This window comes from Argiope bruennichi, chromosome 4 (assembly GCF_947563725.1).
Source record: "Argiope bruennichi chromosome 4, qqArgBrue1.1, whole genome shotgun sequence".
In the NCBI taxonomy this organism is placed as follows: Eukaryota; Metazoa; Arthropoda; class Arachnida; order Araneae; family Araneidae; genus Argiope; species Argiope bruennichi.
In genome coordinates this window covers 116,461,427-116,476,043 of record NC_079154.1, presented here as the reverse complement: position 1 = coordinate 116,476,043, position 14,617 = coordinate 116,461,427, and the positions used below count along the sequence as shown (strand labels likewise).

The window sequence follows — 14,617 nt, the reverse complement described above, 5'->3', positions numbered from 1 at the left end:
TAAGCGGATAAATGGAGACGACGAAACATTTTAATGTATATAACTGAAGAATTTAAAGAAAATATTTTCTATTGTGGGTTTTTTATTTTGAAATTGAGATTAATTTTTGCATAAAGCTACTGAATACATATAGCAGAATAGCAATTCAGCCAATTCACATGTTACAACAGTCACTAAAATATCATTACGTTACTGATATCACATTCGTTTTAAGTACATGAAAGATGTTCAGTTAATTATAAAACCAAGCAGACGCAACACATTCGATGCGTGTCAGGATTAAAATGAATTACATTTACAAAGAAACTTATACTAATTCTACATCAAAATGAATTTTTCAGACGATTTTTTTTCTACTAGCAAACGACTTTTTTTTATCACAAAATATTTTATACAACTACATTGTTATACAAATCGTCGCATTATTTTCTTACTTTCTTTTCTTTAAAGAAAAAAAAATAAAATCCGAATTTTTACGGTGAGGAAATAATTCACGGTCTAGCTCACCCCTCTTCTATACCCAGACAACAATGCAAAACAATGCTGTGTGACAGAGAAGGTGTGCATTTTCTTTGTGAAAACTCAGAATAAATAACTACTTGGAATTCTACGGCACGTCAACAGCTTCCGGAAGGGAAAATGATTCGTATGTTCGGTTTATCTCACTTTTGAAAACTGGTATTCATAATAGAAAAATAGTTGATTCCAGATAAGAATTTGAATCCTTTTTTATTCAAGATTTCTTCCGTTTATTTATTGTTTAAAAATCTCAGTCTAACGTTTCTTACTTAATCCTTAAATTAAAAGTTGATTTTAATCGCTTTTTAGTCGAGTGTAGGATTAAATACTTTAAAATGATAAGCAATATTTGGAACATAATTAACTGTACAAGAACAATATTTCTCATTTTAATTAATCTATAATATTACAACTTGTATGGGATAATTAAGATGCATTTTCTACACAGCACGAAGCAATAGAGAAATTTCGAAGTGCAAAGTTTTAAAAGCAGAAAATTGCCTATTTTAAATCATTACATTCATGAATATATTTCATTATGATTCCAAATTATAAGATCTTATTATATATTATTTCATTATGATTCCAAATTATAAGATCTTATTATATATTATTTCATTATGATTCCAAATTATAAGATCTTATTATATATTATTTCATTATGATTCCAAATTATAAGATATTATATATTATTTCATTATGATTCCAAATTATAAGATCTTATTATATATTATTTCATTATGATTCCAAATTATAAGATCTAAATTATATATTATTTCATTATGATTCCAAATTATAAGATCTAAATTATATATTATTTCATTATGATTCCAAATTATAAGATCTTATTATATATTATTTCATTATGATTCCAAATTATAAGATCTAAATTATATATTATTTCATTATGATTCCAAATTATAAGATCTTATTATATATTATTTCATTATGATTCCAAATTATAAGATCTTATTATATATTATTTCATTATGATTCCAAATTATAAGATCTAAATTATATATTATTTCATTATGATTCCAAATTATAAGATCTTATTATATATTATTTCATTATGATTCCAAATTATAAGATCTAAATTATATATTATTTCATTATGATTCCAAATTATAAGATCTTATTATATATTATTTCATTATGATTCCAAATTATAAGATCTTATTATATATTATTTCATTATGATTCCAAATTATAAGATCTAAATTATAAGATTCCAAATAACAATTTTCACTCAATATTAAAGTCAATTTATCAAATACAAATATAAATATTTTGAAATGTATATACCATGATTTCGCATTTTTTGACATCATTTAAAACAGAATCAGGTACAATTCATAGTATTTTTTCTAGCTACAGAATACAGAGGAAGTGAAAACTTTTATTTTATAATTTTAATTCATTCGACTTGTTTAATGATTCTAAAAATAGAATTTTGCAATCGAATTATTACTCACTTATTACTGAGCTATCGTTCTGAAATTTTGTTTGATGTATATGTTCCTGGTGACTATATTATAGTCGAATATTTTCAGAATTTAATTATTCATTAATCGATAGATTTTAATGAAATTTTGTTTGCATATGAGTAGTCGAATTCGATAAAAAAAATTTAAGGAGAAAAAAAAGATTTTAAGTTTTTATCGTATTTATAAGAATAGATCGCCAATTAAGAACTTAAAAAGTAGAAAATAATAAAAACAAATAGATTTTTTTAAAAAAATACACTTTTATTATAGCATTAAAAAGTAAAAAATTATAATTTTTTAAAGAATGAAAAATGCAGATGCCAAAAAGTGCAAACAAAATGCTAAGGCCGATACTTATAAAAAAAGTGTGAGGCGCGGAAACCAACAATACAATATACAATAGTTATTCAAACTCTAATTATTCGGATTTTCAATTATTTTGATCGTTCTGAAGGGACAAAAGAAAAACCCCAAACAATATTTTCCAAGAAAAAAAATGAAAATAACGAAAACACCAACGTTAATTGATATATTCAAGTAGTATTATTTTAATATAGTATGTATGTATACAAAATGTAAACACAATTTTTTGAAGTCATTAAATTAATGAGTTATAAAAGACATTTCTTTTTTTCCTCCGAACATGTTTTTTTCCCCCATCAATTATCCGAATTTTTCCTAATTAATCTGATTATCCGTTCTCACAAGGACGTTAAATCACAATAAACATTACGGGAAATCAAATTTCTTAAAAATTCATTAAAAATTAAAAATATAAATGTGATTAAAATTCCAATCTGTTAAAGAGTATTTCTAAAGGGTGTAGTAAAATCAACGCAAGATTTAAATCTGCCAACCCTATTAAAAAACATTTGACAGCTGAGAGTTTAGGGTTAGTAAAAAATGGAGCATTATACAATAGAACAATGTGTTAATGCAAGAATTGAATTAAATAAAAAACATAGTTTTTTTCCTTTAAATTGTTATATTTTTATTGAATTGTCAAATCTACAGGATAGGATTATGTATGGAATAACGCAAAAGGCAAATGGCCTTCACGGCTTTGTTGGCACATAGCACTAGTTGTAGAAATTTTCCATGATCACTTTGCATAAAAGTGTTGAATTTTCTTGATGCTGGGTTGCATTTCCTCCTTCAATGCATACCTGCTTGTGGGCTTATTGGCATAGACTTTGACTTCAAATAGCCCCATAAAAAGAAATCCAATGGGGTTAAATCACACGATCTAGAGGGCCAATTCTCAAATTTTCAAACTGTGGCTGCCAGACTGTCATTATTTTTGCAATATTGTTAAACAAATGAAAACAAGTTGTTCTATCGTGTAAAGTTCCATTTTTACTACCCTAAACAATGTTGCCAAATGTTTTTTTTAAAAAATAGGGTTGCCAACACTTTAGTTCATGAAAGGTGGCAAATTCAAATCTTGCGTTAATTTTGACACCCTTTATAAACACTTTGCGCTTTTATGATTTGATTTTAGTCTCTTTACTTTTGATAAAAATTACTTTCTACTTGACAGTTTTCTAATCCAAAGGGATGTTTAAGAATTTTTCATTTTCATTATTTCCATCTGTTAATTATAGTTATATAATATTAATTATAAGATGCATTTTCGCCAAAATTCCACACATTATTATTAAAACATTTCAGTTACCAATTTAAATCAATGACAAAATCTTTGTTTAGATACAATATTACATTTTTCGGCTCTGTGACGATGATAGCTCTAACGAGGCTATCAAATGTTTTTCAACGCGAAGAAAATGCAGTTGACTCCTACTAAGAAAGAGTTCAGAATGAACGTCACAAACTCGCGCTCCAGTTTCGTTCACGCATGGCAAGCGGCCAACGGGAACGCGAATTGAAAAATGAGAAGAGATGCCACTCACAGTTGAGGAGTTTCTCATCTTCCGGCAGCTGTGAAAACCTGTGGCGGAATCGTCTGTCCTGCAGACGAAGGAGCCTGGATCTGTGGGTGATGGTGTGGGTGGTGGACGATGTCAGGGAGACACTGGGCATACTCACACATCGCTTCTCTTGGAGGCACCTGGGGAAGAAGAAATTGAATCGTCAGAATATCAATAACCAATTACATTCATCTGCTTAAAAAACAAAATACCAATACAAAAATTTATTACAATGAAACATGTTTAGTTCGAAACTAATGAAACCAAAAAAGAACTACCCCCTCCTTGCTGTAGCATCCGGCGTGAACTGAATCACCATCAACGTCGCAATCGCACTCTGGTAAGAACTAATGGCCCTCACCATTATCCTCCCTCGGAAATACAATAAAAATACGATTATCCAAAAATTCGAATTAAGCAGAAATGAGTTTAAAAATTAATTTTTAAACTAAAAGTGGCAATAATGATGTTTCAAGTCTAATTGTTTTAATAAACTGCATATGATTAACTGGAGGTAAATTTTAAAATTTTAACTTCAATAAATAAGAAATTTTAATAATCAAATGGTATATCAACACTTTTAATGAATAAAAAAATTGTATAAAAAGACTTTTAAAAAATCATAACTAATATGTTAAGTTTTTTTAAACAAAGAATGAGCAACTTTTTATTGCTTTTTGAGTGAATATATTGTACAACAATGATGACCTAGGATGAATGAAAAATTTCAGATAAAAAAATAATTTATTTGCAAAATCAAAGACATATGGTATTATGTATTTAACTAGAGAAAACAATTTAAAAGTACAAACCGTTCTTTTTCTAATTTTTTAAATTTTGACTACGAATTAATTCAAATAAATTCGGATTATAATCGTTAAATATTACGTTAGAAATTCCAAGAACAAGAAAAGTTGAATTACCAATGAATTTAAATTAAAAACATTCGAATCAATCAAGTTTCACTGATATTCATTCGTTTCATGCCATATAAGTGTTATATAAGAGAAAAAGCAAGCAAATTTTTAATTAAGAAAATTGGAAGATTATGCCGAGATAACGAAAAAGATATGCAAAAGAAAATCATACTTATGAGATATAACTGTTTTTGCAAAGCATAAAAGCAACAACTACAACAACAACAACAAAAACTCCTAATGCTATTTTTCCCCTGAAACATAACAGTGCATTAGCAAATGCTGTTATCTGTTGAGGAACAGATAGCAAATTAAATTCTTTTAATTGGCGGATTTTAAAGTTTATTCTGAAGTAAATCTTGATGAAATGTATTTTCAGCAATAGTTACAATAGCAAAGAGTGAATACTTTTTGATACCTGGTTAAATATTTTTCAGATTTAAAGATTTTATGCACTGAAATATTGTTAAAATAAGCTTTATTAATAAAAATTTTTCTAAAAAAAGTTAAATTATAGGTTTTTATAATACAGTACACCAAAAGATAAACGATGTCAACAATTCTCTGAAAAACTTTTTAATTTATTTACTGTTTATCTAATCTAAAATTTATCCAAAATTTATTTAATTACTTCAAAAGGTACCATACTTAAATGAAAAGGAAGTTACTATTTCACATAAACATAAAATAATAATAATAAAAAAATTTTTTTATTCCCCAACAGCAAAACAATTTATCCAAAAGACACGTGCAAGCAAAATAAGTAACAAAAAACTAAGGTAAACGTACTGTATCAATTTTTTACACATCACCCTTATGGATTTAAGAACACTTTTTTTTTCTGTTGTTTTTCTTAATTCTCCTGCTGTTGCCAAAAGGGGCAGTAAAAAAAAAAAATTCTTGCCAGGTAAGTTGCGAGACTGATCTACAGGGGGAGCCTCGAGCGACTCATTGAGAGGCGGGTCAACGAACTTCAGCAGACGAGATCTCGGCGACAATCCCTTCCTCACCCTCACAGTCAACAAGACGATGTGTGACAAGAAGTGAGATATAATTTTCCGGCACTTCACCGAGAACTTAAGTGGACACGCAGGAAACTAATAACGCAGGAAGGGAATGTAAACAGACCAATTTGTTGGAGAGGGGTTGGTTCAGTATCGATTTGCACAACGTTTCTATCGTTGCCTACGGATTGTTGTGCAAAACCACCTGTAAATTCGCGGCGTTACAGCATTAGAGGAAAGGATTTGCGCGCGAAAAGAGGAAGTTAGATTTCACTAGAGTAGGTTACTATCTGTACGCGCAATGAAGCGTTTTTTATACTTAATGAACTAATAACTGTCACAAATTTCTTAATTGTCGCCCTCAATAAGTTTCAAGGGAATCAAAATGTGATTCAATCAAATATTTAAAAAAATAAATAAATTCTGATATTGATTCACGAACATGGATCGAGTAAACTGATGTATTCTGTCATTTTGATTTGTATATATCACTTTCAGAAATTCAAGCAATGATACATGCGATTTATTGTTACATAAAATAGGAAGTAGAAAGTTTTGTGAAATGTAAATAACATTTTAAAAATCATAAAATCAACTCCTTTTATTCTCAGCCTGCGTGGGCTTAGGCCAGTGTGAGAGGTAGTGTGTCTTCTCCGTGATCTGGGAGTTCCGAATTCGAGTCCTGGTTCGGGCTTGGTTGCTCTTCCCCTGTGTTCTATCTGTGAGGTGTGTGAAAGAGCCCCCCCCCTGTAAAAATGGGTTGTGCAAGCGAATGTGTCTGTCATCTTCATTTGAGCTAAAAGTCAGACTTCTGCACTCGGGGACTCAGGGGTCTTTACCTTTGGGAGCTATTGCACCCCTCTTTCCCCGATCTCTTGTCTTGGTTTGAATTGGTGTTCAATCCAAGGATGATAAGCAGCAAAAACAACATTAAATAAGAAGTAGAAAGTTTTTTAAAATGTAAATGACGTTTTAAAAATCTTAAAATCAATACATTTTCTTGATTTCAGTTGCTTAATGATAAAATAGCAAAAGACTATACTAAAACCTCTTTCACCACTTGACTTCTTTGTTTCCTCTGTGATCCCAATATTTAATATGTTTATTGTCGATACCATTCAAAGTTTATAAAAAAAAATTGAGATATTGATGCCCAAGTAACTTTTGTATCGTCTAAGGAAAGACATTACTTAAGTTTCAAAATTCGGTAATTCGAAGCATATAAGGGGATGGACACAGTTTTATGATTAAAAGATACATTATAATGCCAAACTAGAGATTTAAAGTGTAAAATAAGTTTTGGTTAGATAAAAGGAAATAGTTTTGTCTTTATAGTGATCTTAGAAAGAAAATTACAGTGCGTCATGGAAAGAATTGTGTTGTCGGCAGAGAATAACACGAATGCGGTAAATTTCTCTTCAGAGTACACTAAGGAATCGTTCTCTCCGTCTGTAAGGATTAAAGATATTCCTTTATTGGGAAAAGATGGTGGTTTGGATGCAAAATCTGATCTTCAGGATTATTATATCTCGACTCTGAGATTCCGTTTCACCATCCTATGGATGTAATGTAAATTAAATCTACCATTAGGGATAAGAAAATCCTTATATAGGGTAATCCTTATATTACAATCCTTTGATCATTGCCATCCAGTATGATCTATCTAGCGTTCTTTATCAATTTAATTGACTTACATTGTCTGCATAGGTCCATAACCAGGACTTCAACAAGTACTTTTTATTAAAAAAACTTTGCAGACAGCTTTGAGGAAAGCAAGTTTGTAAATTCAAGCATTTTTACGCATTTCATAAGGTTGATCTTTGCCTTGCAACCTTTCAATGGATAAATGATAGATCTTTGGATCGTTTTCTCATTACTAGAAACTTCTTTTTCACCCTTTAAAAACAAATAAATATAAAAAATTATAAATATTATATAATAATCAAATTAGATTGAATAGATAAATGCCCTCTTAGTAGTTGTCCTTGTTATCTGACTATGGTTCAAGATAAGCATTCTATGAGCAGCGTGCTTCGTGGTGATGATGATCATGATGTTAATCCAACACTCATAAGAATAACTTTATAAAGATTTAAACTAAAGCTGATAAGGCATGTAACCAGTGATATAGCGAGTGGGGCGCAAGGGGGTGTATATGCTCAGGACGCACATTTAAGGGGCGCCAAGGTCACAAAGAATTAGTGTATTAATGCCATTTTTTTAACCCTTTTTAAGGCCGTGGGAAGTATGCTTCCCACCAAATTAATCAATCTTTGTATGAAATTATGTAGGTTGGCATAAGTTCTGACAAATTTTTTTAGAAAGACAAAAACTTAGATGCTTCAGTTCTTTATCTCACACAAAATGATGTGTCTTGGTTTGTCACTTAATTATTAATTAACCAAATTAATTAATTAATCAAATTAAATTTATCTAATAAGCTAAATGAATTCCTTTTCTTATTCTAATTTCAAGCCTAAAAATATTTTAACATAATAGGACTAGAAAAAAATGGCCCTTTAAAGGATTAAAGAACAATAATAGAAAAAGGAGGCAATAACAACAAATAAAACCCCTGTCCGGGACGCCGTTTGCACGTGGAAAGCCCCTGACGATGATTAAGAGTAAAAATTAATCAGATTATGTCCTAGGCGGTGCTTATCTTCGTTAAGCCATTACAAACAAGTTCATATACATTGTGCCCATTTATTTTAAATATATTTAAAATTCTTCCCTTCCCGATTATCAAGATATTTTATATTTTTGTGACTACAATCCCATTTTTGCTAGAACATAAAATCTTGAGTCAACACTACATCATACGAAGATGAGTAAATATCAAAACTTAAAGGAATACTAGATTCAAGTGCATATTTTCTTTCTGATAAATTGTAATAACGTATACAATGTATACTTTCACAGTGTTAAACAGCAGTTCTTAAAAAAAAAATAAAAAAACAAGGAAATATAGTTTTCCCAGTTTTATGTTAAATTCAGCACAGACATTTTTCCAAAATAAATTATTTATATTAAGAAGATGAAAGAAGCCTTTTCTTTTTAGTAAACAAAACAAACCTTATTATCAAATTACATGCTTTGAATAAGAAAAAACAGTTATTGTATTGATAAAAACACGCTACTTCATTTTTTTTTATGTCCCGCTATAGATAAATAAATAATGATCTGAAGGAGCAAATTTTCGGCGGATGCAAGTGTTGCGTGAGGACATAACAAGGTCCATCATTCCTCCTCTATCACCGGAGAGGTTCGGAATAATTGCTTCGATTGAGGAAGAAGAAGACATGGTTTTCGTGCTAGGTTCAGGAGGTTTCAATCTGAATCTCATCATCATCATTGAATGATAATGACGAAAGCATAGAAGTCAATAGATAAATAAATAACATATGTTTTTTAAAGCAAAAGATGAAAGTAGTTTTTAAAAAGGCACGATTTCATTGCTGTATTGAAAAGTAGAGAATATTTTTTAATCAAAATTATTTGCCTATTTGAGGGATTGATCGCAGAGTACTTGGAAGTTCTAAATCTCTGAATCTAACCATGTTAAAAGCAAAATACTAAGTAAAGGCAGTCACAAAAGGGGAAAAAAGTTTTATATACTTAAATCGTTCCATTTTTAATTTATCGCGTTTACATACTTGTGAAAGTATAGGAGGCAGACAATCAACCCCTTGTTGAATTTGGCTCAACATTTAAAAGGTGTCCACACTATAGATGTTAAAACTGTGTACCGAATCTTATCTATCTAGCTCTTTTCTTTTTGTAGTTATCGTGTTAACTTATATTTGAACAGCCGGACAGACAAACTTCCTACTCAAAATTTAATAGAAATCTGCAAATATAGTGTAAAGCCTGTATACCAAATTTCAACCGTCTAGCTTAATGCGTTTTCTAAAAATGTGTTTTTCGAACTCAGGGCGGTCTGAAACGTGGAGATTCGTCAAAATCTCGAATTTGAATTTTTTCACGATTTCTATATTTTCGCTGTACTTTATATATTAGAAAGTAATAATAATAATAATAATTACAGAAAAAAAAACACCGTCAAATTATATAGCAACAATGAAAATTTGGGGAAGCGAAATCAAAACTATAGATGTTAAAATGAAATCATAAAAGTTCGATGTGTTTACAGAAATATTCGAAGAAAACTGAAATTTTACCCAGAATTCGTAAAATTCTTGTAAATTTCTGACGAATATTTAAATATTTTCTTTTTTTTATGATATTCCTTGAAGCTTAATTTTCTTATGGTATGGTTTTCAGATTCATATGACAGTTTAATGTTCTAAATTTTAACTAAAAAAGCAAATTCTACTTTTCGATATTCTAATTAAAGAATGCTTTCAGAAACATTATTATTTTTATTTTTCAATCTTTAATAGATTTCACAATTCATTATTAGTATTACAAAATCTTAAAATTAATTTTTATCAAATTTCCCATCAGATGGTGCCTCAATCTCAAAAATTAGAGAATTGAATGAATTAAATTCATTGATTAAATTAAAACTAATTTTGAAACTATTAAAATAGTATATTGGCGTCGGTAATAGATAATTGTGCAAAAATTCAGAATTCTAATACAACAAGAAGTCAGTTAAAAATAGATTATAAATTCCATTTTTACAATTATGAAACAAGTCAGGAACGTAAAAGCATGTATAAATGAGCTACATCAATGAACATATTATAAATGTCACGTGACTTTTATAATATAATGAGTGATTATTGCCACTTTAAAAATATAAATTTTCTACAATTTTTTTTTCCAAAAAAAAACATGAGAGAAGAAACTGTCGTCAAATTATCTTTGAATTTTGATTAAAAAAAATTTCTTATTATAATAATGTTACTTATATCGTTTCTAGTGAGTAAAATTATAATTGGAAATGTATAGACAGAGTGTCTATAGTTTAGTTGTCAATTGTAGAGAGGCGGTTGTCATGGCAACGAACCGATTCACAACTTACGGATATGACTGTTCCGCTTGGGGGGATCCAGCCCTTAATTGCTCCAGCCAGTAAAACCATATCCTGCCCACTTTGTGCTTCAAAACAGAATTGAAACAAAATTAAAACTTAAAAAAGTCCAAAGAAAAAAATATATTCTACTAAAATGACTTTTGGCAACACTTTCAAAAGAATAACTCAAAAATATTGAGAAGATAAATGAAATCATATGTCACAAGCATTATAAGTTTTTGATTTGATTATTTACTGTTCTTACTTTTTAATATTATAAATTAAATAAATGTCTCATTTTAAAATTTAAACAGCTGATTCTACAAGTCAAATTCTCAAAAAATTTAATTTTGAATGTTTTTTATAAGTGTTTGATATGAAAACAAACTTGATGCATCTGAAGCATTTTTCGATAAAAATTTCAGCTTTCCGAAACTAGCAAAAAAGTTAAATTCACTCAAATATTAAAAAAAAAAAAATCTGATAATTAAATTTTATTCTTTTGTAAAATCGTTTATTTTACTTAACAATACATGTTCGGTTCCAGATTTTGTTCAAATTGAAGATAACATCTTTCATATTTTTTCCCCCGTTAATTCCATTTGTGTGATATTTTAAGATCACACAAACTGAATGTATGCTGTTGAAATATTACAATATATTTAAACAATATACTTAAACAACATATAATTTCGATAAAAATAACGACACTCCTGGCGTTATTTTCTGCTTTCTGTAATATACATGTCGCTCCGTGATACGTTCATAAACAGTTCAGACAATAAACAAACTGGACAATAAATTTTGCCTGAAAGATTAATACTTAACATAATAAATACAGTTACTGCTTGTTGACTTACAAGTGGACTACAGGGTTAAAATACGCATACTGGAGAATCAGAATCAAAAGAAGGTCATGAATTCTATCCTGCCTATTCTCTTTATCAATATTACTCCAAAATTGATTGAGCGACCAGCGTTTCAGCAACGAATTGATCCCTGTAGTCGGGTGGCTGGTGCATGTTCTTCAAAGTGTAACGATAATGACATAAATTTAGGCCAGTTTCCTTTGAAAGGTATTTATTCCCATTTACTGGAGTTAAAGTGAGATTTCTACTTTAGGCTATACCTAGGTGCATTAGGCTGCTTTGGCCAATAGTAGCGATCACATTTGATTCAGTGAAGGGTCCTTAATTCAGAGAAGCGGTGGCCTGGTGGTAAGATCTCCGCTTTGGAACCAAAGGTTAACAGGTTTGAAACCCTTTTACACCAAAGAACTGTCGTGTAAGCAGTTCTGGTGCACGCTAAATCCATAACAGAAAGTAACTAAGTAATTTAAATAAATATTAAGTATACCACAATAGAACAAATTGCTAACTTCCATCAACTACATTAGCTAGTTCCCTAAACCCTTAAAAAAAAAAAAAAAAAACGAATCCTGATGGCACCAAAGTTTTCCACTCTTCAGATACAAAAAAAAAAAAAAAAAAAAAAAAAGAAAGAAAGAAGTGGGCAAATCTGCTGCATAACATAATATGATTAAGTAGAGTGACCAAAGCCAATACCACCAAAGAAAAACAAAGCGAGCATTTCCGCCTCGACTCATTTAGCAAATTGCCCCCATTGTTGAAAGGAACTCATTGTCTCTTCTTTGGTGGCTACTAAATATGCATTAGCCCTTGACCAGAGAAAGGTCAGCGGTCTGTTATGCGAGCCACCAAGATAGTCGGGGGGATAGGATTGGGATGAGAGAGGGGGGGGGTTCTGTTTAATCAACATCGCTACGCGCTGCAGGATGAGGATATGCCAGGAGTAAAATAGAAACAAAAATTTTTTATCAACGGCTGCGCTTTATTTGTTACACAGCTGCGAATCATCAAATCGTGTAAATTCTTGGCCTAAGTGGCTTATGTTTTAAAAGCGGAAAAAAAAAGGAAAAAAAAGGTTAAGATTTATACAAGGATAAATGTCAAGATAAATAATTAAGATATATATAACATTTAATTAAAAACTGAATAAAGAAGTTTTATCAAGATTTTAACATCTAATCTGAAACAATATAACGTGATAATGTTTTAGATTCGATTCGTTTATAGACGTATCATATTTAAAAAATTTACTCTAAATTTTATAGCAATGATAACTTGCTAAAAAAATGTATTGAATATCATAGCATAGCGATTGGGTATAAATGAAATAACAAAGACAAATTATTGCTGCACAGTACATTCAAATATTTTGAAAAAAAAAATAAATTTACAGAAAAAATCGTTACTAAGAAAAAGTTAATTTTTTAAAAATTTTTAGCATAAAAAAAAATGTTTTTTTTTAATAAATAATATGCTTAGAAATTGTTGGGAGAAAATTGAGAGAAATATTTCGATTAATTTTTGATTAAAAAATCGAATAACAATTTTGAAAAACCCCTTCTTAATGAGCTCCAACTATCCAAGAAGAAATTAAAAGTCAGATTTTCTTACTCTGTAGAGCATTATAAACGAACTTTACAACATCCAAACCGCCATCCTATAATTTACAGATAGTACAGCCTGAGTAAAAACTTTAAGGCCAGTAAAATTTTTTGAGAAAATGTAAGATGATATAAAAGGGATTCAAATAATATTAATTATTAAAGTTCATTGATAAGAAATAAATGCCATAAACATAATTTGTAAATACATAATTATGAGAAACATGTGGTTATTTAAAAAGTTAGTATTTCTGCCTGAGTAAAAACTTTAAGGCCATCAGTCATTTTTTAAAAATAAATATAATATAATCGTGTAATTACCATTGCAACTTCTAGCTTGTGACAACGCTGCAATTTTCATATTTGTCATATGTTTCTTCGAAGTATTGGTGATCTTTGTGAAGATGGCGAAGGGTGAGAAGTTAACTGATCGTGAAAGAGGACAGATCGAAGCTTTGTCTTCAACAGAAAAGAGTAGTCGTGCTATTGCGATAAAGACAGGAAGATCAAAGACTGTAGTCAACATTTTTTTAAAATTGAAAGACAATTATGGTAAAAAGAATACTGGGGGAAGACCTAAAGCTTTGTCCTCGCGTGATGAAAGAAGAGTTTGCCAACTTACATCTACTGGAAAGTACTCAACCAGGAAACTGATTCCGACGACAGGTTTAAAAGCTTGTCTAAAAACGATTTATAACACAATTAGAAGGTCTGCAAGGTTCACTTATACAGCAAAATTGACTAAGCCTCAGTTACTGCAGAGACACAAAATAGAGCGTTTGAACTTTCGCCAGAAAGTCATGACCTGGGACAACTAATGGATAGAAATTATTTTTTCTGATGAAAAAAATGGAATTTGAATGGACCAGATGGCTGGAATTTCTACTGGCATGATATAAGAAATGAAAAAGAAATATTCTCCAAGCGCCAATTAGGTGGAGGGACTGTCATGACTTGGGGCTGTTTTGCTTACAACGGTGTGGGCTCAATTGCATTCGTTTCAGGTAGAATGAATTCACAAGGATACCAAAATGTCCTAACAAATCATCTTTTGCCAAATGCTGAATGTCTTGCTGGAGAAAATTGGAAATATAAGCAAGACAATGCATCGATCCATTCGAGTAACAGCACAAAAAATTGGTTCCAAATCAAGAATGTTGAAACTGTGAAATGGCCAGCTAGATTACCTGACCTCAACCCAATCGAGAACCTTTGGGGTGACTTAGCAAGAAGAGTTTATGCAAATGGGAGGCATTTTACATCAACAACAGAGCTGAAATCTACTATCGAAGATGAATGGTATAAAACCGA

The 14,617-nt window shown here is 30.0% G+C and overlaps 1 protein-coding gene across 1 annotated transcript in view; it reads right to left on the bottom strand.

The window, feature by feature from the left end:
* The window catches only part of LOC129965517 (GRAM domain-containing protein 2B-like), a 32,923-nt gene extending 19,278 nt beyond the window's left edge, over positions 1 to 13,645 (bottom strand). The window contains exons 1-3 of the mRNA XM_056079486.1: positions 13,628 to 13,645; positions 10,846 to 10,922; positions 3,917 to 4,074 (exon numbers count right to left, since the gene is read on the bottom strand). Coding sequence (XP_055935461.1) covers positions 3,917 to 4,074; positions 10,846 to 10,922; positions 13,628 to 13,630 — 238 coding nt within the window. The 5' untranslated portion in view covers positions 13,631 to 13,645. The remainder of the gene's footprint in view (positions 1 to 3,916; positions 4,075 to 10,845; positions 10,923 to 13,627) is intronic.
* Positions 13,646 to 14,617: the final 972 nt, after the last annotated feature.